At 47.4% G+C, this 21,441-nt stretch overlaps 1 protein-coding gene across 4 annotated transcripts in view; it reads left to right on the top strand.

Moving 5' to 3' along the window:
* The window catches only part of SDK1 (sidekick cell adhesion molecule 1), a 430,408-nt gene that overhangs the window by 383,657 nt on the left and 25,310 nt on the right, over positions 1-21,441 (top strand). For all 4 annotated transcript variants that reach the window (XM_060684054.2, XM_060684053.2, XM_087878657.1 and 1 more), the window contains 6 exons: positions 1,810-1,911; positions 10,637-10,752; positions 13,799-13,985; positions 15,361-15,498; positions 18,421-18,582; positions 19,674-19,799. In XM_060684054.2, the coding sequence (XP_060540037.2) occupies positions 1,810-1,911; positions 10,637-10,752; positions 13,799-13,985; positions 15,361-15,498; positions 18,421-18,582; positions 19,674-19,799 (831 nt within the window). The remainder of the gene's footprint in view (positions 1-1,809; positions 1,912-10,636; positions 10,753-13,798; positions 13,986-15,360; positions 15,499-18,420; positions 18,583-19,673; positions 19,800-21,441) is intronic.

Here is a 21,441-nt window from a genome sequence, read left to right as displayed (position 1 = left end):
GTCTCTGTCTCTGTCTCTGTCTCTCTCTGTCTCTCTCTCTCTCTCTCTCTCTCTCTCTCTCTCTCTCTCTCTTTCTCTTCCCTTCTCTCTCTCCCTCCCTCTCTCTTCTCTCTCTCTTCTCTTCTCTCTCTCCTCTCTCCTCTCTCTCTCCTCTTCTCTCTCTCTCTCCTCTCTCCTCTCTCCCTCTCCCCCTTCTCTCTCTCCCTTCCTCTCTTCTCTCGCTCTCTCATCTCTCCTCTTCTCCCTCACTCTCTTCTCTCTCTCTCTCGCCTCTCCTCTTCTCCCTCTCTCCCTTCTCTCTCTCATGCACTTTCCTCTCCCTGTCTACGTTTTGTTGTTTTTTTTAACATGTTGCAATATGCTGTCATTCCATTCTTGTACCTGTCAATGCTGCTTCCTTGTTTTAGCCCGCAAAGGGTTGCGGCTGAATGTGGTGGTGGTTATTTTCAAGAGCCGTGATTGCGGCACAAGAAAGACATTGCAGTCTTATGCCACTAAATTTCCCAAGTTTATTCTCTCTCTCTCTCTCTCTCTCTCTCTCTCTCTCTCTCTCTCTCTCTCTCTCTCTCTCTCTCTCTCTCCCTCTCCCTCTCTCTCCCTCTCCCTCTCCCTCTCCCTCTCCCTCTCCCTCTTTTTTGCTCTCTAATAAAGCCTCCATTCCCCCCAAATACCAAGCTGGGTATTATAGCATTGACTGTGGCTTTATTTGAAGAACCAAGCTTAGCATCGGAGCTGTTTCCAGAAGATCCATTTGGACTGTCGTCCAGTTGGTTAGATCAGGGGTCTCCAACCTTGCCAACTTTAAGACTTGTGGACTTCAATTCCCATAATTCCTCAGCCAAGCTGGCTGAGGAGTTCTGGGAGTTGAAGTCCACAAGTCTTAAAGTTGCCAAGATTGGAGACTCCTGGGTTAGATCATCTGATGAATCGAAGGATGGAGTTCTCTAGCCCAGTTTCCACCATCAACCCAGATGGCTTCCTCCTGTAATAACTTGGAGGATGGTGAGAAGAGGCTCACCCATGGATGTCCCATCCAAGAGGTCTGCAGATATTGGCAACTTTAAGGTTGGCATATTGAAAGCGGACCATCTCTCAAAGATTTTCTATCATCTGGGGCAGTGTTTCTCCACCTTGGCACTTGAAGATGAGTGGACTTCAACTCTCAGAAAAGTAGACTTCAACTCCCAGAGTTCCCCAACCAACATGCGTGGGCTTCAACTCCTAGAATTCCCCAGGCAGTATGTATGGACCAAATCTTCTGGGAGTTGACGTCCATACATGCAGGCTGGGGGATTCTAGGAGTTGAAGTCCACACATGTTGGTTTGGGAACTCTGGGAGTTGATATCCACCCATCTTCAAGCTACCAAGGTTGAGAGACACCGATCCTCTGCGCAGTAGCGCAATGGTTAGAGTGCAGTACTGCAGGTTACCTCTGCTGATCCCTGGCTGCCAGCAGTTTGGCAGATCGAATCTCACCAGGCTCAAGGTTGACTCAGCCTTCCATCCTTCCGAGGTGGGTAAAATGAGGACCCAGATTGTTGGGGGCAAGAGGCTGACTCTGTAAACTGCTTAGAGAGGGCTGTAAAAGCACTATGAAGTGGTATATAAGTCTAAGTCCTCTTGCTATTGCTATTGCTATATCCAGTTGTCCTTTTTTCTAGAAAGTATCACCCTAGGAGTTGCAAAGAAAGGATGTTCAACCTCTTCTTAAAACTGAAGTATGCTTCAGGAGGACAGGAGCAGGGAAATTCTACTGGGGATTGTTAAAGAGGATGCTAGCAAGTAATGCAACTTATTTACATTTCTAGAACTGAAAAAGTACAAGAGGTACGAAGTGATCATGACAGCATATAACATTATTGGAGAAAGTCCCGCCAGCGCCCCTGTGGAAGTCTACGTTGGAGAAGCAGGTAAGCAGAAAGCTGGAAGCACGGAAGACAACCATCTTGAGAACCTCAGAGAAGGAGGAGAAAGGGGAGCAGGCTATACGTATAATAATGAAAAGTATTAATACCAATAAATATCTGGTGTTAATTTGCCTCAGGCCAGTATTGGGATTAATGGGGTGATAGTTGGAAGAGAGAGATTTCAGGTGAATTTCATAAAAGGACTCCTGCTGTTGACTTTCCCCCCAATGATCAAGCATTGTGGAAGTTCTGAAGAGGTTGTGATCCACCAAACCTAGATGCAATCTTGTCCATCACTGAAGGTGACCTTCAGGTATTAGATATGGCAGGCAGAGGTTCTTCAGGCATTAATTAGGATGCCCAAATCTTGTTATGTTCAGCCTGGTGAGTCACATCCTCTGCTTTCTCCCAGTCTGGCCAGGTTCACATATGATTGTTGCAGGGGTGAAATCTACTTACCTTCCCAACTGGTTCAGAAGTGCATGTGCCGTGCACCCGCACTCACTTTGCGTGCCCGCGTGCGCGTGCCACATGGACACTTGGACCCTCTGCGTATTTGCAAACCCTTCTGCATATGCGCAGAGGGTAAAGAACATGTTATTTCTTGGTTAAAACCGGGTGGGAGGGCGGAGCCTCGCACCGCCATTGCTACCGGTTCTCCGAACCACCGGCAGTCATGACTACCGGTTCTAGCGAACCGGTCCGAACCAGGAGCATTTCACCCCTGGGTTGTTGAGTCTCTTGGCTTACAGAAGGGGTCTACTTTCATGGCCGCAGTTACAAGCTCATCTTTTTCCTTTGAAGGAAGGCCCTCACAATAAATTCTACATGCCCCTTCAGCGTTAATCCGCTCTCTCGTATATTTCACTGATCCTCTGTATTTAACACGGAAGATTTCGTGTCAGGTTCTAGTGCTACTTACGTTATATTTTCATTAAATTTCAAGACGTCTCAGGCCTCACCTCTTCCAGACCTTTTCCTTTCAGACGTTGAGGTAATGCTCTGTTACCATCTTCCTAAACTCCATAAATTAATCAGCCCTGTTCTCCGTGGAACGGTTTCTAAAACTTGGGGAAGCGCTGTCGGAATTTCCTAATCGGTTCATCTTCCGCTCGCCGAACCGTAGAGATAGAATTCTACATGTTTTGGACGATGATCTATGCTGGGTTTTCTGATGCAAATAGTATGAAAAGGAGTAGTGGATCAGGTCGTTTCGCTGGTCTTCTTAGAAGGTGAAGAAGGGACTTCTGTTGAGGTTCTGAAGAAATCATAAGGAGCTTTAACTGTAGTGGTATTCAGCTGGTTTTATCCGGTTCGTGCAAACTGGTAGCGGCGGCTGCGGGAGGCTCTGCCCATCCACCTGGACGCCATCATGTCCCATTTTTGACACTGTACATGAAGGTAAGGCTCTGCGCATTTGCGGAGGTGGCACGCGCTCATGTTTGCGAACCGGCAGCGAAGGTATTACCACCCCCAACTTTGACGCGGGCTTCCGTAAAGGGGCAGGGAAACAGAGAACTGACCCTCTCTGTGAGTCCACAAGCTTACCTGACCCGTGTTAACAGCTACCTTGTAGAGGTTGTGCTGAAAAGGCAACTCCTTGCGTGAGTCTGTTTTGGTTAGGCAAAAAGAGGAAGCAGTTCCAATCAACACAACAGGAGATCGGCGTAGCATGGGGGGAGAGGGCTAAAAAGGAACAATTAATCTCTGCCCCCAACCCAAGCTCCGGAGTTCGCTTCCTCTGTCTTCGTCTTGAACGAGCCGAAAGCAAAGACGTTCTCCTCCCGTTGACCGTAATTATTTGCTTCCCTATTGCTGGCAACCCCACGTGGCTCCGGAAACAGTCTCAGGCTATCGTCTCCCCTGACTTGTTTTCCTACCTAGGAGCCTTCGACATCAATTGTGCATCTGTTGGTTGGCTTTCTTCAAATAAGGCCTATTTTTCCTCTTGTCAAGCCAGCCTGAAGAGAAAGGCAGGGGACAAATGAAATAAATAAATTGCAGGAGGCTTGCTTTTCAGGACAGTGCCCGGGAAATAATGTCCCCTGATTTCCCCAGAGGGTCAAGTTGGCTACGAAGGAACGGAAAGTGGTCCAAGGACATCTGCCAGCAGTCTAGATAATGAAGGCCAGCGCGGGATTCTCGGGGAAAGTCGAAGGAAGGAGGGAACTCATTTAGGGAAAGAAAAAGGAGAAGAAGAAATAAGAATTGTCTTTTGTGCCTCGGTTGCATTTTAACCTTTTCTAAACAGAAGCTTCCCCGATTTCCTTCTGCAGGTTACAATGTGCAGCATGCTTAGATTTTATAGTGTCTGGGCTTCCGACAGCATTATGCGCATCAGAATGAACACCAGCATCTAAAGGGAACACTTTACACCAGGGGTAGGCTGCTGGGGGTCCGCAGGGGTTCTAGCTAAGATTCTGTGCAGTTCAGAGAACCCCCAAATCCCACTCCTGGCTGGCCCCTCCCACCCCACCCTGCCCCTCCCAGGAGTCCCCACGTGGCCCGTTGCAGGTTAATGCAGATAAATGTAGGGTGTGCACGGAGGCTCGGGGAGGGCAAAAAATGGGCCTATCGGAAGTTCAGGAAGGCCGGAAATGGGCCTCTTTCTGGCCTCCAGAGGGCCTCCGGAGCCTGGGGAGGCCATTTTCCCAGAGGCTCGACTTCCTCCATGGTGCAGGAGGCTGACTAGGCCACGCCCACCATGGCCACGCCCACCCAGCAACCAGGCAGAAAACCCCTTGCTAAAAATTTTGAAGCCCACCTCTGGTGTCCAACCTTAGCAACTTTAAGACCTGTGGACTTCAATTCCCAGAATTCTCCAGCCAGCCATGCTGGCTATAGCATCCTGGGTGTTGGTCCACAAGTCTTAAAAGTTGCTACGGTTGGACACCCCTGCCTTAAACTAATGCGTCTTTTTCCCCACGACCTGATAGTAGCTACCAAGGGCATCTGCGTGACCCTGGGGAATCTGCAGCTCCTTAAAGCCCTTCAATGTACACCAGGGTTATTGAGAGCAAAGAAGTTTTGCAAAGTCCACACTCTTGTTCCCAGATCAATTTGTAAGTCCACAATCCTAAAACTCCCCCCCTCATCGAGACACTTGTTGGAGCGTTTTATCTGCCACCCTTAATTCCCCACTGATAAGATTGGAAATGCAAAGAAATCATTTGCTTTGGTTGAGCTGCTGGAGCAGCTGAGTGCTTCATTAAAAGCTCATTGAGCTGTTAATATGACTCATAAGTACCGCTCAGCATGACTCCAACGGGTTATGTGGCGGGGGGTACAACTCCTTGTTTAATTCTTGGTTAAAGCGCTTGGATTTGTGGTGTTGTGAAGCTAGAAGGTGCCGTGTGCTCATCTCCACCCCAAAGGAATTTGATTTTATCCAGAGGGGGATGCAATCAGGTGTGGGCCGAGCTCTTCCCGGTCTCAGCAATGACCAGCAGAAACAAAGTATGGAAGAAACAGCTTTGAAATTGCCTGGTTCCCACTGGAAAACCATTTCTTCTGAACTGTTAAATCACTTTCACCTAGAATTTCTTTTACTTTTGCATAGAATTCAGCCTCTTCGATTCCAGTGTTGGTCCAACTGGATCTCAGAAGCCTTCCTTCCTCACCTCCAGATGGAAGATAAGGGAGGAACTGCAGATCACTAGTCTGTAGCTACCCCATCTTCATACCTCTCAGATTCGAGAGCCTTGCCATACCCCTGACAAGCTGCTTGGAGACATTTTTCTCTACACAGTCAATGTAAATGTGTCAAGTGCGGTAAACCAGGAGTCAATGCGGTTCAAATGAAGACAGGTTTATTGCAAACTTCTGCTTTCTACAAGAATCTGAACTACTAACGGTCAAAGCACATTGCCTGTAGATAAGAATCAAAAGAATTCAAGGTGGACTTAGATCTCTTGTGGACTTCACAACTAACAACAACAACATCTATCTATCTATCTATCTATCTATCTATCTATCTATCTATCTATCTATCTTTCTTGAAATGAATTAATCTTCTAGTTCAAAGTTGGACCATAAGGAAGGCCGAGCGCCAAAGAATTGAGAGGCCTTTGAACTCTGGTGCTGGAGAAATCTCCTGCGAGTCCCTTGGACTGCAAGGCGATCAACCGGTCAGTCCTAGAGGAGATCAACCCTGACTGCTCTTTAGAAGGCCAGATCCTGAAGATGAAACTCAAATACTTTGGCCACCTAATGAGAAGGAAGGACTCACTGGAGAAGAGCCTAATGCAGGAACGATGGAGGGCAAAAGAAGAAGGGGACGATAGAGAACGAGGTGGCTGGATGGAGTCACTGAAGCAGTCAGCTTGAGCTTAAATGGACTCCAGAGGATGGTAGAGGACAGGAAGGCCTGGAGGAACATTGTCCATGGGGTCACGATGTGTAGGACACAACTAACAACTAAGAACAAAATAAGGGTCAACAGAATTCACGGGGAGCTGGATTGGCAACGCAGACTCCAAACCGATAGCACATTTAACCCCGCTTTCCAGCTCAGCCTGCTCCTCTACAGTAAGCCATCATCCTTGATCCAAGAGGTCACCGTCCACCAGGACCCCGCTGTTCTTCAAAGAACCCCAGAAATGTTTCCAAAGATTCTGCTCCCTGGAAAAGAGAAATGAGCAGCTCTTCCCCCCCCCCATCAAATTCAGCAGCGCGTAGACCCAAACCCCCCACCCGCCTTTTCTAAAGACCTGGTTGATGAAAAGCGAGCATCAGCCTTTTAGCTAACCAAACAGCTGGAGCACATCTGAGCCGAGAAGCGCAAGAATAAGCATATAAAAAGATGTACTTGCGCTGTAGGCGCCCAACGGTAGGATCGATGAGTTTCTTGTTGAAAATCAGCCCTTAATTCATCTCTCTTTCTTTGAATCATTCATCCATCGATGAGCCCCCAGCTGTCAATCAAGTCGGCAAAGAGGAAAAGAAGCAATTTCCTCTCCCACTTGTGTAACCTTCCCACCCCCCCACCCCCCCCATCCCTCCAGGGAGGGGTGTGTGGGTTATCTCTTTTCTATCCGCCGCAAAAGATTTCGGGGAATTAAAAGTTATTTAAGAAAATCCATATGGATGCTTCTTTCTCGCCATTGACGGAGAGAGAGAGAAGAAAAACCCAGGAAGCGCCGACAATCTATTCTATACAGGGGGAGCCGGGCTCTTAAAACCAACATTAAAAAGTCGGGTTCATTTCTTGGGTTTGTGCAAAGATTTTTTTTTAAAGTGGGGGGAGTTGCTTTCGTGCTGTGCTCAGAGAAAAGAAGGGCTAGAGAGAGGGAATTTTGTATAACTGGGGAGGAGGGGGCGGAATGCTTTTTTCCCCCCCTTGTGCATCAAATTCATCTGTCGTTTTCAGTATCTGTAGGTGGGTACAGTGTGCCCCCCAAGGAATTGAAATGTCTCTTAGCTCGAGAAAACATGTTCGTAAAATAATAGTCATTTAATTAGTATCATCTCTATCATTTGATCTTTCCCTTCTCCCCTTATCTCTTCCTTCCTTCCCTCCCTTGTGCTCCTTCCTTCCTTCCCACCTTCCCTTTTTCCTTCTTTCCTTCCTTCCTTCTGTCCTTTCTTTCTTCCTTCCTTCCTTCCTTCTTTCCTCCCTTCCTCCTTCCCTTTCTCCTTTCTTCCTTCCTTCCTTCCTTCCCTCCCTCCCTCCCTTTCTTCTTCCTCCCCCTTCCCTCCCTCCCTCTCCCACCTCCAAAATGTCTATGCTTTTTGCATTTTGCTTTTTAAACATTTATCCCTACCCACTTTTTTTTTTAATTTATATTTTGCACGCTTTATTTCAAAGGCCATCACAAAAAGAACAGTATATCTAGACCAAACCGGGGTTAACTGTAGGATTAATGACTCGTTATGAACGTGTCCTATTGTTTTCTTTGTATTTCTCTGTATTTTGTAGGAGTTTTGTATATTTAATATGATCAATTGATTTAATAAGATATCTCTCTGTATCTATCTATCTGTCTCTCTCTCTACTTTTACCTACCAACCTCTCCCTCTCTCCCTCCCTCCCTCTCTCTCTCTGTCTCTGTCTCTGTGTCTGTCTGTCTGTCTGTCTCTTTCTCTTTGTCTGTCTGTCTGTCTGTCTCGCTCTCTCTGTGTCTGTCTGTCTCTGTCTCTGTGTCTCTCTCTTTCTCTCTGTCTCTCTCTCTCTCTCTGTCTCTGTCTCTGTGTCTGTCTGTCTGTCTGTCTCTTTCTCTTTGTCTGTCTGTCTGTCTCGCTCTCTCTGTGTCTGTCTGTCTCTGTCTCTGTGTCTCTCTCTCTCTTTCTCTCTGTCTCTCTCTCTCTCTCTCTCTGTCTCTGTGTCTGTCAGTCTGTCTGTCTGTCTCTATTTGTCTGTCTCTGTCTGTCTGTCTGTCTCTTTCTCTTTGTCTGTCTCGCTCTCTGTCTGTCTGTCTGTCTCTCTGTCTTTGTGTCTGTCTGTCAGTCTGTCTGTCTCTATCTGTCTGTCTGTCTGTCTCTTTCCCTTTGTCTGTCTGTCTGTCTGTCTCGCTCTCTCTGTGTCTGTCTGTCTCTGTCTCTGTGTCTCTCTCTCTCTTTCTCTCTGTCTCTCTCTCTCTCTCTGTCTCTGTGTCTGTCAGTCTGTCTGTCTGTCTCTATTTGTCTGTCTCTGTGTCTGTCTGTCTGTCTCTTTCTCTTTGTCTGTCTGTCTGTCTGTCTCGCTCTCTCTGTGTCTGTCTGTCTCTGTCTCTGTGTCTCTCTCTCTCTTTCTCTCTGTCTCTCTCTCTCTCTCTCTGTCTCTGTGTCTGTCAGTCTGTCTGTCTGTCTCTATTTGTCTGTCTCTGTGTCTGTCTGTCTGTCTCTTTCTCTTTGTCTGTCTGTCTGTCTGTCTCGCTCTCTCTGTGTCTGTCTGTCTCTGTCTCTGTGTCTCTCTCTCTCTTTCTCTCTGTCTCTCTCTCTCTCTCTCTGTCTCTGTGTCTGTCAGTCTGTCTGTCTGTCTCTATTTGTCTGTCTCTGTGTCTGTCTGTCTGTCTCTTTCTCTTTGTCTGTCTCGCTCTCTGTCTGTCTGTCTGTCTCTCTGTCTTTGTGTCTGTCTGTCAGTCTGTCTGTCTCTATCTGTCTGTCTGTCTGTCTCTGTGTCTGTCTGTCTGTCTGTCAGTCTGTCTGTCTCTCTCTCTCTCTGTGTTTTGGATGACCAGTAACGCTGCTCCAATTCTTCCCAATTAGTTTCATGGAATCGTTTCTTTTTTTTCCCCTTTTCTCTCACCCGACCCCACCCCCTTTCTCCCTCCCCCCCCCTTTTTTTTGGGTGTGTGATTCTGTCGTTTAATGGAGCGGTAAATAAGAATTTCTGATAATGAGCTCAAGCATCTGTCACAACAACCTGGTGCTGGTTATTAACATTTCCATTAACGGCAGGGTGGGCAGCAGTAATAAGGAAGAACGCACGGTTAGAACAAAATAAATAGTTGGTGTCAGGCAGAGTGGGTGTTAATTACTATTTTATTTTATAACCCCGGAGAGGAATAGAGGAGGAAATATATAAATATAAAATAACAACGTGCCTTATGAAGGTCAGAGCCTGTAAAGGAAGAAGCCACCGGAGGGGGGAGATAATTGGACCGACACTTTGAGCAGCAAATGGTTTGGGATTTCTATTTGGGGGGGCACTGAAGGGGCATCCAGCAAGCAGCGTTTTGCTCCCCAGCACTGTGGACAGAAGTGACTGGCCTCCCTTTCGCAGGCTGGAAAGGCTCGGCATTTGGCTCTCTTAGCTGCCTTGGAGGACTGGCTTGCCTCTGGTTCTCTATGCTCTAATCAGTTTGGGGTACCAAAGACAGGCATCAGGAAAGGGAAGGGAAGGGAAAGGAAGGGGGAGGGACAGAGGGAGGGAGGGAGGAAGGAAGGAAGGAAGATAAAAGAGGAAAAGGGAGGGAGGGAGGGAGGGAGGAAGGAAGATAAAAGAGGAAAAGGGAGGGAGGGAGGGAGGGAGGGAGGGAGGGAGATAAAAGGGGAAAAGGGACGGAGGGAGGAAGGGAAGATGGAAGGAAGGAAGGACGGAAGGAAGGAAGGAAGGAAGGAAGGAAGGAAGGAAGGAAGGAAGGAAGGAAGATAAAAGGGGAAAGGGACGGAGGAAGGAAGGAAGGAAGAAAGGGAGGGAGGAAGAAAGGAAGAAAGGGAGGGAGGGAGAGAGGAAGGAAAGAAGGAAGGAAGATAAAAAGGGAAAAGGGACAGAGGAAGGAAAGAAGAAAGGGAGGGAGGGAGGATGGAAGGAGGGAGAGAGGGAGGAAGAGGGAGGGAAGGAAGGAAGAAGGGAGGGAGGGAGGAGAGGGAGGGAGGAATGGAAGGATGGAAGGAGGGAGGGAAAGAGGGAGGGAGAGGGAGGGAAGGAAAGAGAGAGAGGAAAAGGAAGAGAGAAAGAAAGGAAGGAAGGAAAAAGGGAGGGAGGGAAGACTGAGAAGGAGGAAGGAAGGAAGGAAGGAAGGAAGGAAGGAAGGAAGGAAGGAAGGAAGGAAGGAAGGAAGGAAGGAAGGAAGGAAGGAGGATAGATGGATATTTGGAAAATTGACGAAAGAATTTGGCAAAGGAATTCCTTTGAGTTTTCTAGAGAAGGTACTGAGGACAGCAGCAAAACTTGAGAAATCTAACGCAGGCCAACCGTTCCATCTAGTGAGACCATCTTCTTCCTTCAGGCTTTGGTGTCAGCCGAATCAATGCCTCCCCCTCCTCCTCCTCCTCCCAATCTCTTCTCTCGTCTTTCTTTCCCAAGCTCCCGCAATGCCTCCCCAGAATATCCACATCAGTGCCGTGTCTGCAAGCCAGCTGGAGATCACCTGGGACCCCCCTCCCGTGGACAGCCAGAACGGAAATATTCAAGGCTACAAGGCAAGTCAGGGTGGAAATGCCCATCAGAGATTAGCCTGGATGCATTTTTGGAACTCTTTGAGCGAGACAAAAACACGGACTCCCCAAGCCCACCTTGTTTCCACAAACATTAACTATTTGATTATTTAACTACCATATTTTTCGGAGTATAAGACGCACCTTAGTTTTTGGGAAGGAAAATAAGAAAAAAGCTGATTGGCGGGTGGAATACCCCCAATCAGCTGTTCCCAGAAGTGAATTTTAGCAACAGGTTCCTTGGTTGTGAGCTCTGTGCCTTGCTTTTTTTTTTTTTGTTTTTTTTTTTTGCTTTTTTTCCTGCCTCTGAAAGCCTCCGAAACAGAGCTTCAGAAAAAAAGCCTTTTTTTTTCTGAAGCTCTGTTTGGAGGCTTTTTTTTCTGAAGCTTCTTTCAGAGGTTTTTATTCTGAAGGACTATCTATACTCTGTTCCATCTCCTTTTTTTGGTATTGGTATGTAGATTAACCTCTTCCGATCTGCTAGTTATTGTGTCATTCTCCAGATTTGTTAGCCTAGTTTGGTTAGAAGCTTTACTGATTCTTCTTTTGTTGCTTGCCATATTATTTTAGATAAAAGCCTTTCAGAGGCTTTTTTTCTGAAGCTTCTTTCAGAGGCTTCTTTCAGCCTCTGAAATCTCTATTTGCGAGGCTGGGCGGGGCTACATTTGGAGTATAAGACGCACCCAGATTTTCAACCTCTTTTTTGGGGGGGGGAGAAAGGTGCGTCTTATGCTCCGAAAAATACGGTATGTCGTTTTTATTTCTTCCTTCTGGCCCTCCTCTCTTAGGGTCTACCAATCTTAGTAAGTTAGAAAGGCAGCCAATTGCAAACCTACAACAAACAACTAAAGAATCCACATAGATACAACAGTGCCAGCTGAGAACAGCTTTTTCCAACCTGGGGAATGCCGTTCCCAAACTGCAGAGGGTCTGTCGGCTGAGGATGATGGGAAATTGAAACCTAACAGAGTTGGACTCCCTCTTCTCTTAACTTGAAGACTTCCTCACTCAAGTGGATCCCATAAAAATAAAATCTCAATGGACTCTAAACCCTTAAAAAGCAGAAGTTGAGAACATTAGACACGATGCTTTCATGAAGGGGTCGTCCTCGGGAGACAGAGTCACTACTGCACTTCTTCTGGGTGGGAAAGCTGAACTGACGGTCTGATGGGATTCAGGAGGCCACGGACAGTTCTAAACACAGCCTAGCTTCAGATCATAGAACAGGGATCTCCAAACTTGGCAACTTTTAAGACTTGCAGGCTTCCAACTGGCTGGAGAATTCTGGGAGTTGAAGTCCACAAGTTTTAAAAGTTGCCAAGTCAGGAATCTCATCGAGGATTCTTCCCAGAAACCAACTAGAAGCCGTTTGCCACACGTGAAGAATACTTCCTGGCCAGAAAATCCTTGGCAGTCCCACGCCTATTATTATTCATTTCCAGGGGACCTTTCAAAATGGCCAATCGTCAAATATGCAAATGCATTCCAATCTGCATATTGCCAGAGTAATTACTCAAAGCCAATTTCTCCTCCTCCTCTTCCTTAGGAAGGCTGGCATTAGAAGACTAGGCCAAGCCGGAGAAAAACGAACCAGGTGATTGTCACCAGCTAGAAGTCTGGTGGCTATCCCAGATCCAAAAATCTCCTCCAAGAATAAATGTAACCAACAATTGGCTTCTATAACTCTGAAACGCTATTCTCCTGAATCGCTCTTGGAGCTTGGCCAACATCCATTTGCCTGGTGCAGCTTCCACCTGTGCCAGTCTCAGAAACTGGCATTACTTCATGGGCAGAAACAGCTACCAGCTGTAACAACCTGTGTACCTTCTCTTCTGTTTGGCACAAATTCTTCTGATCTCTGGTCTTGTAAACACCAAAGCAGATTCTTGACCGGACAGTGAGGTCAGATCCCTGGTGAGCTTTGCGTGGACTTGATAAACTATTACACTCAGAAGTGGGTCTCCACGGCCAAGCCAGGGGAATCTGCTAGGGAATTATGGGAAAGTGGATTTGGGGTTTCTGAATCACTTGTCGGCATGTTAATAACTTGGCTGAGTAAACCCAGCTGCAGGAATTGCCTGCTAGATCTAAAGCAGGGGTGTCGAACTCAAGGCCCGGGAGATGGATCCGGTCTGCAGGATGCTTAGATCAGGCTGGTGGGGCCGCTCTGGAAACAGCGAAGGAACGGCCCATGGTGCCTCTGCCAGTGAAAACAGAGCTCAGGGAGCAGTGGTGAAATCTGAATCGGTTTGCTACTGGTTCGCTGGCCATGCATGCATGCTGTGAGCCAAATGCGTACTGCATGTGCATGCACAGTGCACACCAAACACATGCTGCGGATGCATGCACAGGATGCACCAAAAGGAGCCTTTTGAAGGTAAGTAGAACAGCAAGGGGAGGGGATCAGCTGTGCCGCACGATTTAGATTCACTAGAAAGCAAGGATTCCTGCTTTCTAGCGATTTTAAATTGTGCGGCACAGCTGATCGTTGGAAATACCAGTTCAGAGGAACCAATAGCTTTTTATCACTACCGGTTCGCCTGAACCGGTGCGAACCGGTAGCATTTCACCCCTGTCAGGGAGGCCGCGCAAGGCCCACCCCGACTCCGTTTTTGGCCACGACGGCCTCCTGCAGCCTTCTGCCAGCGAAAACGGAGGCCTGGGGAGGTCGTGTGCTCCGTGTTCGCTGGCAGAGGACTACAGTAGTCCATTGTGGTAGAAAACGGAGCCTCGACGAGTGACGTCAAGCTGGCCACGCCCACTGTGGCCACACCACCCCAGCTACCACCCCCGCCGCCCCCCCCCCCAAGATCAAACACAACCCTGACGCAGCCCTCATTGAAATCGAGTTTGACACCCTTGATCTAAAGCATTTCTCAGGTGTGCTGCGGCTCCAGCTCCCAGCATTCCCTGCCCCTGAGCCCACAGGTATCAAGCGGGTTGAGAATTGGAATTAGAAATGATGTCATGGGAACTTGAAGGATAGACTATTGGGCTTATCTCTCTTTTTTTCCCCTCCCCCCCAAACTAGGTTTATTATTGGGAGAAAGACGGTCAGAACGACACTGAAAAAGTGAAGGTTCTCTTCCTACCCGATACAAGCATCCGGCTCAAAAACCTGACCAGTTTCTCCAAGTACCTGGTCTGTATTTCCGCTTTTAACGCAGCAGGGGATGGACCCAAGACAAGCCCTGGGGAAGGAAGGACACTCCAGGCAGGTAAGCACAAGATGGATCCTTCCACCGAGCAGGTGCCATGCTTTGCACTTCTAACTCGATGTCTGTAGAGATTCTCAGTCATCCCAGGTCATGGTTGATCCCAAAGGTGTTTTTGCAGGAGGCAACTGGACTTCCTTGTTTTTTTTTTCTTTTGAAGACGTTTCGCTTCTCATCCAAGAAGCTTCTTCAGCTCTGGCAGGATACTGGGGAATGGAAGGATTTATATTCCTTGCAGACAGCTGGCCGTTTGCATCCTTTTAGAGGATTGTTGGAGGTTTATCTGTATCCTCAGGGTCACCTGAGTGGTGCTCCTGGTTCCTGTAGCCTGCATTTTTCCCCTTCTGGAAATCCATTCCTACTCCCACACCATTCAAAGGGTCTTCATCCCAAATTGCTATACGTCTGTAGAGATTTTCAGTCATGGTTGTCCCAAAGGTGCTTTTTCAGGAGGCAATTGGACTTTCTTGTTGTTGTTTTTTCTTTTGAAGACATTGAGATGAGAAGGGAAACGTCTTCAAAAGATTTTAACTCGATGGTTGGGCTCTTGCACCATCCTACAGCATGGTGTGTTTGAGCCCTGGCTCTCGTTAAATAAGCAAGCCTTATCTGGGTTCACATTGCAGTGATTGTTAGGTTCAGTTTATAGCTTACTCCTAACTTGTTGGTCAGGCAATATATCTGTTTCTTTAAGAAACAACTGAGCCACGTAATCAGGGTTTGCTGAACCCTGTAATTAGGCTACAGTGCATAAATAAGTAGCGCAGAGAAGTGTTCTTTGTTCCTGATTGTTCCTGTTGCTTCCTGCGTCTTTCTGCTGATTGGTGTTAGACTGGATTGTTATATGGTACTGTATACCGAGAGTTACTAAAGTCTGTTTGCTTTGGTAAGGGAAGATACTTACTGGACTGATATTACTGTTTATGACCTTGGACTGTTCTACCTACACCGAGACTGCTTACTATCTTGTATATAAAGTATTTTTCTCACACGAGCTGCACGTTTATCTCCTTCCCTGTGTGTTTCTGCTCTGCTCGGTGCACAAGCAACAAATACAAATAAATAAATCCACGATTTACGAATCAGGATGGCTATCTGAGGAGCTTCCTAACCCCAACTGATCAAACGTCCAGACGGAAAAACAGAAAACACTTTTTTGTTGCAAGCCTTGGTACCGATCTTGATGATTTAATTTATTTTAGTTTTTTCTTAACTTTTGTACTATATGTGTTTTAAGTTTGGCTGTCCACCGCCCTGAGTCTCCCTGGGGAGAAGGGCGGTATATAAGTTGAATTAATAAATAAATAAAATAAATAAAATAAATCCAGGGCAAGACTTGTGATCCCGCTGACACCAAGGCTGCCTTGATCTCTTCCAGCTCCAGGCGTCCCCAGTTTCTTGATCTTCTCCGAAATCACATGCTCGGCACTTAACGTGACTTGGGGAGAGCCAACGGCCGCCAATGGGATCCTACAGGGATATCGGGTGATCTATGAACCTTTGGCTCCAGTTCAAGGTAAGAAAAACCCCAGAAGGATCAATTAGTCTCGGGAAGTGGGTGATCTGTCACGGAGATGCGGTTGATCTTTTTACCCTCCCGTTCATCTTCTCTTTTTCTTTTGGCAAAGACTAATTTGACTTGACTTGGGACGTGGCGGCTCAGTGGCTAAGACGCTGAGCTTGTCGATCAAAATATTGGCAGTTCAGAGGTTCGAATCCCTAGCGCCACATAACAGGGTGAGCTCCCGTTCCTTGTCCCAGCTTCTGCCAACCTAGCAGTTCGAAAGCACATTAAAAAAAAAATGCAAGTAGAAAAATAGGGACCATCTTTGGTGGGAAGGGAACAGCGTTCCGTGCGCCTTTGGCATTGAATCATGCCGGCCACATGACCACGGAGACATCTTCGGACAGCGCTGGCTCTTCGGCTTTGAAACGGAGATGAGCACCACTCCCTAGAGCTGGGAACGACTAGCACATATGTGCGAGGGGAACCTTTACCTTTACCTTAGGTAAAAGGTACAATTTTAGATGGAAGGGACCTTGGAGGTCTTCTAGTCCAACCCCCTGCCCAGGCAGGAAACCCTACACCACTTCAGACAAATTATTATCCAACCTCTTCTTAAAAACTTCCAGTGTTGGAGCATTCACAACTTCTGCAGGCAAGTTGTTCCACTGATTAATCGTTCTCACTGTCAGCTCCAAAGTGCTTTTAAAGAAGGGGTTTTTTTTCCTGCAAACTTTCTCCTCTCTGCCTGGATTTTCCTCGTATTGTGAACTCACTCCCGCAGCCCGTTTAAAAATCAATTCCCCTAATATCCGACACTAACCAACTAACCCTGGAGCCATTCTTCGCCCCTCTTTTAAATAACAACGTTGTTGAGGTTTTGTTCTCTGGATTTGACTGAGAAAATTGGACAATCCCGCCAGAGACAGTGAATGGCATCCCGATGTGTTTGATCCTGCCTTTTCTCCCTTCCGATTCTGGGATTTCAAATTGCAGCTGGAAGGAGAAATTGAAGCAAAGCGCTTTGGAAAGTGCTGAAGTTGATTGAACCAGTCCAGGCAAAATTAAGTTTTGTGGAGATGCCCACCTATTGTTGGCTTCCCAATTATCTGCCGAGGCGGTTGGTGCTCCTGGGTTTTCCCACAAATATCAGCTGTCACGTTGCAGTCACAGTAGGAGGAAGGACGTTTAAAGGGAGGGGGAGAGAGAAAAGATTGATTTTCTAATGAGTCTCAAGAAGGCCACTGCTTAACTTTCAAACGCCGAAAAGCAAACTTCAGATTTTAGGCCTTAGGATTAGAAGGAAAGAACGTCCCTGCGTCCACTTCCTTCTGTCAGAAACACACCCTCACCCAAATAAATTGGATCTCAGAAGGTGACACTTAACCTTTGTTTCTCCCATGTGAGTCTTTTATTTATTTATTTATCTATCTATCTATTTATTAAATGTAGGTGTCGCCTGTATCATTAGCCAGGCACCCAGAGACGGGTGCCTTACAATGGCATAAAAGTATAATCATTTCGGCTGCTGTTTGTATTTATTTATTTAGAATTAGAATTAGAATACTTTATTGGCCAAATGTGATTGGACACACAAGGAATTTGTCTTCGGTGGTTGCAGAGGTGTCTCAAGTTGGGATGGAAGGTGATTGGGACATGTGATGGACTGATGGGTGTGGGAGCTGAATTTGGGGTTTTGATTTATTGAGGGAATAAAATTAATAAAATAAATAACTTTATTGTCATTGTACGTGTATACCCAGTATACCCATACAGCGAAATTCACTTAACACTCAAAGACCAGGTACAACACACATAACAATCCCCAAACACACTCCCACCCACCACAATTCCCCACCCCTAAACCACCCAAACATCCACACAACAGACTAAGTAATGCTGTCCAGCAGCTCACCGATGGTGGTCCTTTAGTTCACTGTTGAGTGCAATTATAGCTCTGGGATAAAAACTATTCAGAAGACGTGTGGTCCGAGTTTGAATTGTTCTGTATCTTCTGCCAGAAGGCAACAGTCCAAAAAGATCGTAAGCAGGATGGGAAGAGTCCTGCTTATGAGTACTTAAGAGTCCTGTTCCAGGGAAAACCCAGAACTCTCAGATTCGAGTTTTCCCAGATGTGCCAGTATACCTATTCCAATAAATGAAGGTTTTGAGATGAAGCTTGTCTCAGAGTTTTTAATTGGAGTTGGGTCATTCTGGAACGCTGACATTTTTTTTTGCATAACAGCGCATATCGGCTCGCTTATCTCCCCACTAATGCCTCTTTCTCTTCTGCTGCCGTTTGTTTCCCTTCTTTTAGAAGGAACTAATCCCCAAGAGGGTAGACATGGGAAATGCTAAATGGTGTATATTTACTTTCCTTTCCCCCCCCAAGACATTGAGATGTTGGTCAATAGAGGCTGTGGCCGAGCGATTTTTCTCCCCGGGAGCGATTCGACAGAATGATGGGGGTTAAAGGATCCCCCGCGGAGTCAGTTTGGGTTTCCAAAGAGAAGCTACAAGCCGCAATTACTTCTGCTCACCTCTTCCTTTCATCCCTGGGTAATCAGGGACGGTAATCTCCAGCCTCTTGAAAATCTCCCAACTGCGCCCGTACGGCTCCCCCATGCCCCCCCCCCGCGGCCTCTCGCCAGCCTCCACTTATCAAGCCTGGAGTCTAATTACACTTATCTGTGCCGAAAATTGTCCATTATTGCCACTTAAATTCCCACTAATTGTAAGAAAAGCTTCTTTAGCAAATGGCTCGATCATCATTTCGCCGGTTAATCTGGTTGGCATCGTTTCTGCCATCTCACGACTTGCTTGCTTTCCTTCCTCCTGACCCTTTCACGCCCTCTGCCCCCCCAATCCCCCCCTCTCTTTTTCTTTTGAACACTCTTTTGATCCCCTCTCTCTCTCCTTTTTTTTTTTTTTTAGGGGTGAGCAAAGTGGTAACCGTGGACATCCAGGGAAATGGACAGCGCTGGTTAAAAGTCAGAGATCTCACCAAAGGAATGACCTACTTATTCCGAGTTCAAGCTAGGACCATTATCTATGGACCTGAACTGCAAGCTAACATCACCGCTGGGCCAGCGGAAGGTAAGGGAGATCTGAGGAGCAGGCCAAACGTCTAAATGACAATTGCTACAATAATTCAATTCAAACCTTTATTGTCAGTGCACAACATATGTACAATGAGATGGGTTGAGCTCCCTCAGTGGAACCCCCCACCCCCAAAACACAAAACAACTCAGAGTGTAGACAGAAAATCCCTAACCCAATAAATGATATTAACAACCTCCAGTCCTATTGCACCGGTGTGAACATGTTACATGTTGTGCCGGCCCTGCAGTCCATCATACTATGTAGTTGTCAGTGGTGAAATTCAATTCTTTTTACCACTAGTTCTGTGGGTGTGGCTTGGTGGGCGTGGTGTGGCTTGGTGGGTGTGGCTTGGTGGGCATGGCAGGGGAAGGATACTGCAAAATCTCCATTCCCACCCCACTCCAGGGGAAGGATACTGCAAAATCCCCATTCCCACCCCACTCCAGGGGAAGGATACTGCAAAATCCCCATTCCCACCCCACTCTGGGACCAGCCAGAGGTGGTATTTGCCGATTCTCCGAACTACTCAAAATTTCCGCCCCAAAGAAGAGGGGGTCAACCTATCCTCCAAAGCACCTGAAGGCAGGACAAGAAGCAATGGGTGGAAACTCATCAAGGAGAGAAGCAACCTAGAACTAAGGAGAAATTTCCTGACAGTCAGAACAAATAATCAGTGGAACCAACTTGCATCCCAGAGTTGTGGGGGCTCCAAGTGTGGAGATCTTCAAGGAAGGATTTCTTGAAAGGTTCAGGAACCTTTGTTCAGGAGGATGTAAGGTCTCTTGCCTTGAGCAGATAGCAGTGGTGGGTTTCTACGGGTTCGGGCAAAACCGGTAGCGGCGGTGGCAGGCGGCTCCATCCATCCACCCAGATGTCATCACGGACGCTCTGTGCATGCACAGAAGTGCATACACGCGCGCTCACCGTTCCGAACCAGTAGCGAAGGTAAGTGAAACCCACTACTGGCAGAGAGGTGGCCTAGAAGATCTCTGTGTGTCCTTCCTATGACTCTGTGTCCTGTGTTTTATTATTTATTTATTTGTTCCCGTGCCTCAACCAGTTCTTCCTTTGCTCCACTCCTACAGGATCTCCTGGTTCTCCACAGCACGTGCTGGTCTCAAAATCCTCCTCTGGACTCACTTTGTACTGGACGGAGGGAGTTTCAGGGGTGAAACCCATCACTGGCTACGTCATAGAAAGTCGGCCTTCAGGTAGGTCATATTGCAGTCGCCGTGCAACAGAAGATCAAAACCGACTGAACGAGCAAACCTAGTTAGAAAGAAGGAAAGAGAAAAATTAAGGTGGTGTGGTGACTTGGGCCCAAGTAGGTATTATCAGACGCAATCAGTTCGAAACAAACAGACTTTATTAGAACAGCTGAGAATTAGCTCATTCTCAGCATAGTCCAAACTCATTCAAAACAAATTCTTCATAACCCAATTCTTCAGCCTTATCACCAACCTTAGTCTAATTACTCGAACCTGCCAAAGGCTTTTCTTGGCAAAAGTTCAGAAGCAGAAGACGCCGACAAGAAATAAATGCAGCAAGACCAGAAACAAATCTATCAACGTTGTTTTCCGACAAAGAGCCCAAGAGCCGTTGCTGGTCTTTTAAGCCTTATGGGAGGGGCCAATTATCTCTTGGCCTTACTCCCGAGTCGTCCTTTTTGCTTCAGCTGCTCTTGCCTTCTGGCAGCTCTGCACATGCGTGCACTAGGAACAGGCTCCTCCTGTGCCTCTGCCTCTCTGCTGTCAGCCTCTGGAAGCTCCGGAGTCCGCACCTCACTCTCAGATGGCCCTGGCCCCATCTCTGCCTCCGATGCAGAGCCCTCATCTGGTCCTTCCCCAGCCTCCAGGACTGTCCCATGTTCTTCCTCAGCCTCCTCACTGTCCGACTCCGCTGCCAGTTCCGCAGACTGCTGGTGGACCACAACAGGTGGGGGGTGGTATAGGAAGACATCCCAAACTAGCTGTGGAACTCCTGTCCATAACTCTTGACTTGCTTGCTCAGAGCTCACAAAGGATGGATGATTCCTGCTACAGACTGACACAAGCCATATTGTCCATTTACATTTCAGGGTGACATCCCTGTATGATGAGTTCTCTTCTAGATCTTCCCCAGGGCCACTGTTGAGGATCTCATTCTCCGAGTTCCCAAATACTCTTGGTTGGGATGTTGATGGTTCTCAGTCAAATGTTGATGGCCCTCAATCCCAGTGTTGTGGCCCGTCAGCCGCCTGTCCCTCCAGAAGCCGAATCAGAGGAGGAGGAGGAGGCGTGGGAGTCAGGGTCCACATCAAGACAACCTGAGAACTGTCAGGGGGAAGAGGGAATGGAGCTGGCAGAGAGAGAGAGAGAGAGAGGTGGAGCCTGGGCCGCCCGTCAGCCCTCAGATGGAGAGTCAGCAGCCCCCAGGTCTGGAGGTGGCTGATGAGGAAGAGGAGGAACAGCTGGGTCCAGTGGCTGACATGCAGAAGGCAGAGAAGAGGAGAGCAGTGGAAATCTATGGGCCGCTCCTTGGGACGGAAGAGTCACTGCTGCTAATGAAGCTCCACCCTAGCTCTGGAGATAAAAGGCAAGTGACGGAGATGAATAGATGTGCCAGACAACTATTCATCTCCTGACTGGATGGACTTGTTAGCTTGCGGTGAGAGAGAAACTTTTTGCCAGGGCTGCTGGTGCTCCTAATAAAGGAATCATTGCTTACAGAGGGTTTGTCATGTTTGAGGAGCTGGATCAGAGCACCCAGCCTCCATGAGTCTTCTAGTCTTCCAGAAGTGTTTTTCTCCTCCGCTGTTCCCTGAACTCTGCCCATTTCCCCCCACCTCCCCCAAAAGCATTGTTTCCTAAAAGG

Source organism: Pantherophis guttatus, chromosome 14 (assembly GCF_059756535.1).
Source record: "Pantherophis guttatus breed Tessera chromosome 14, ASM5975653v1, whole genome shotgun sequence".
NCBI classification, from domain to species: domain Eukaryota; kingdom Metazoa; phylum Chordata; class Lepidosauria; order Squamata; family Colubridae; genus Pantherophis; species Pantherophis guttatus.
This window is presented reverse-complemented; position numbering and strand designations above follow the sequence as displayed.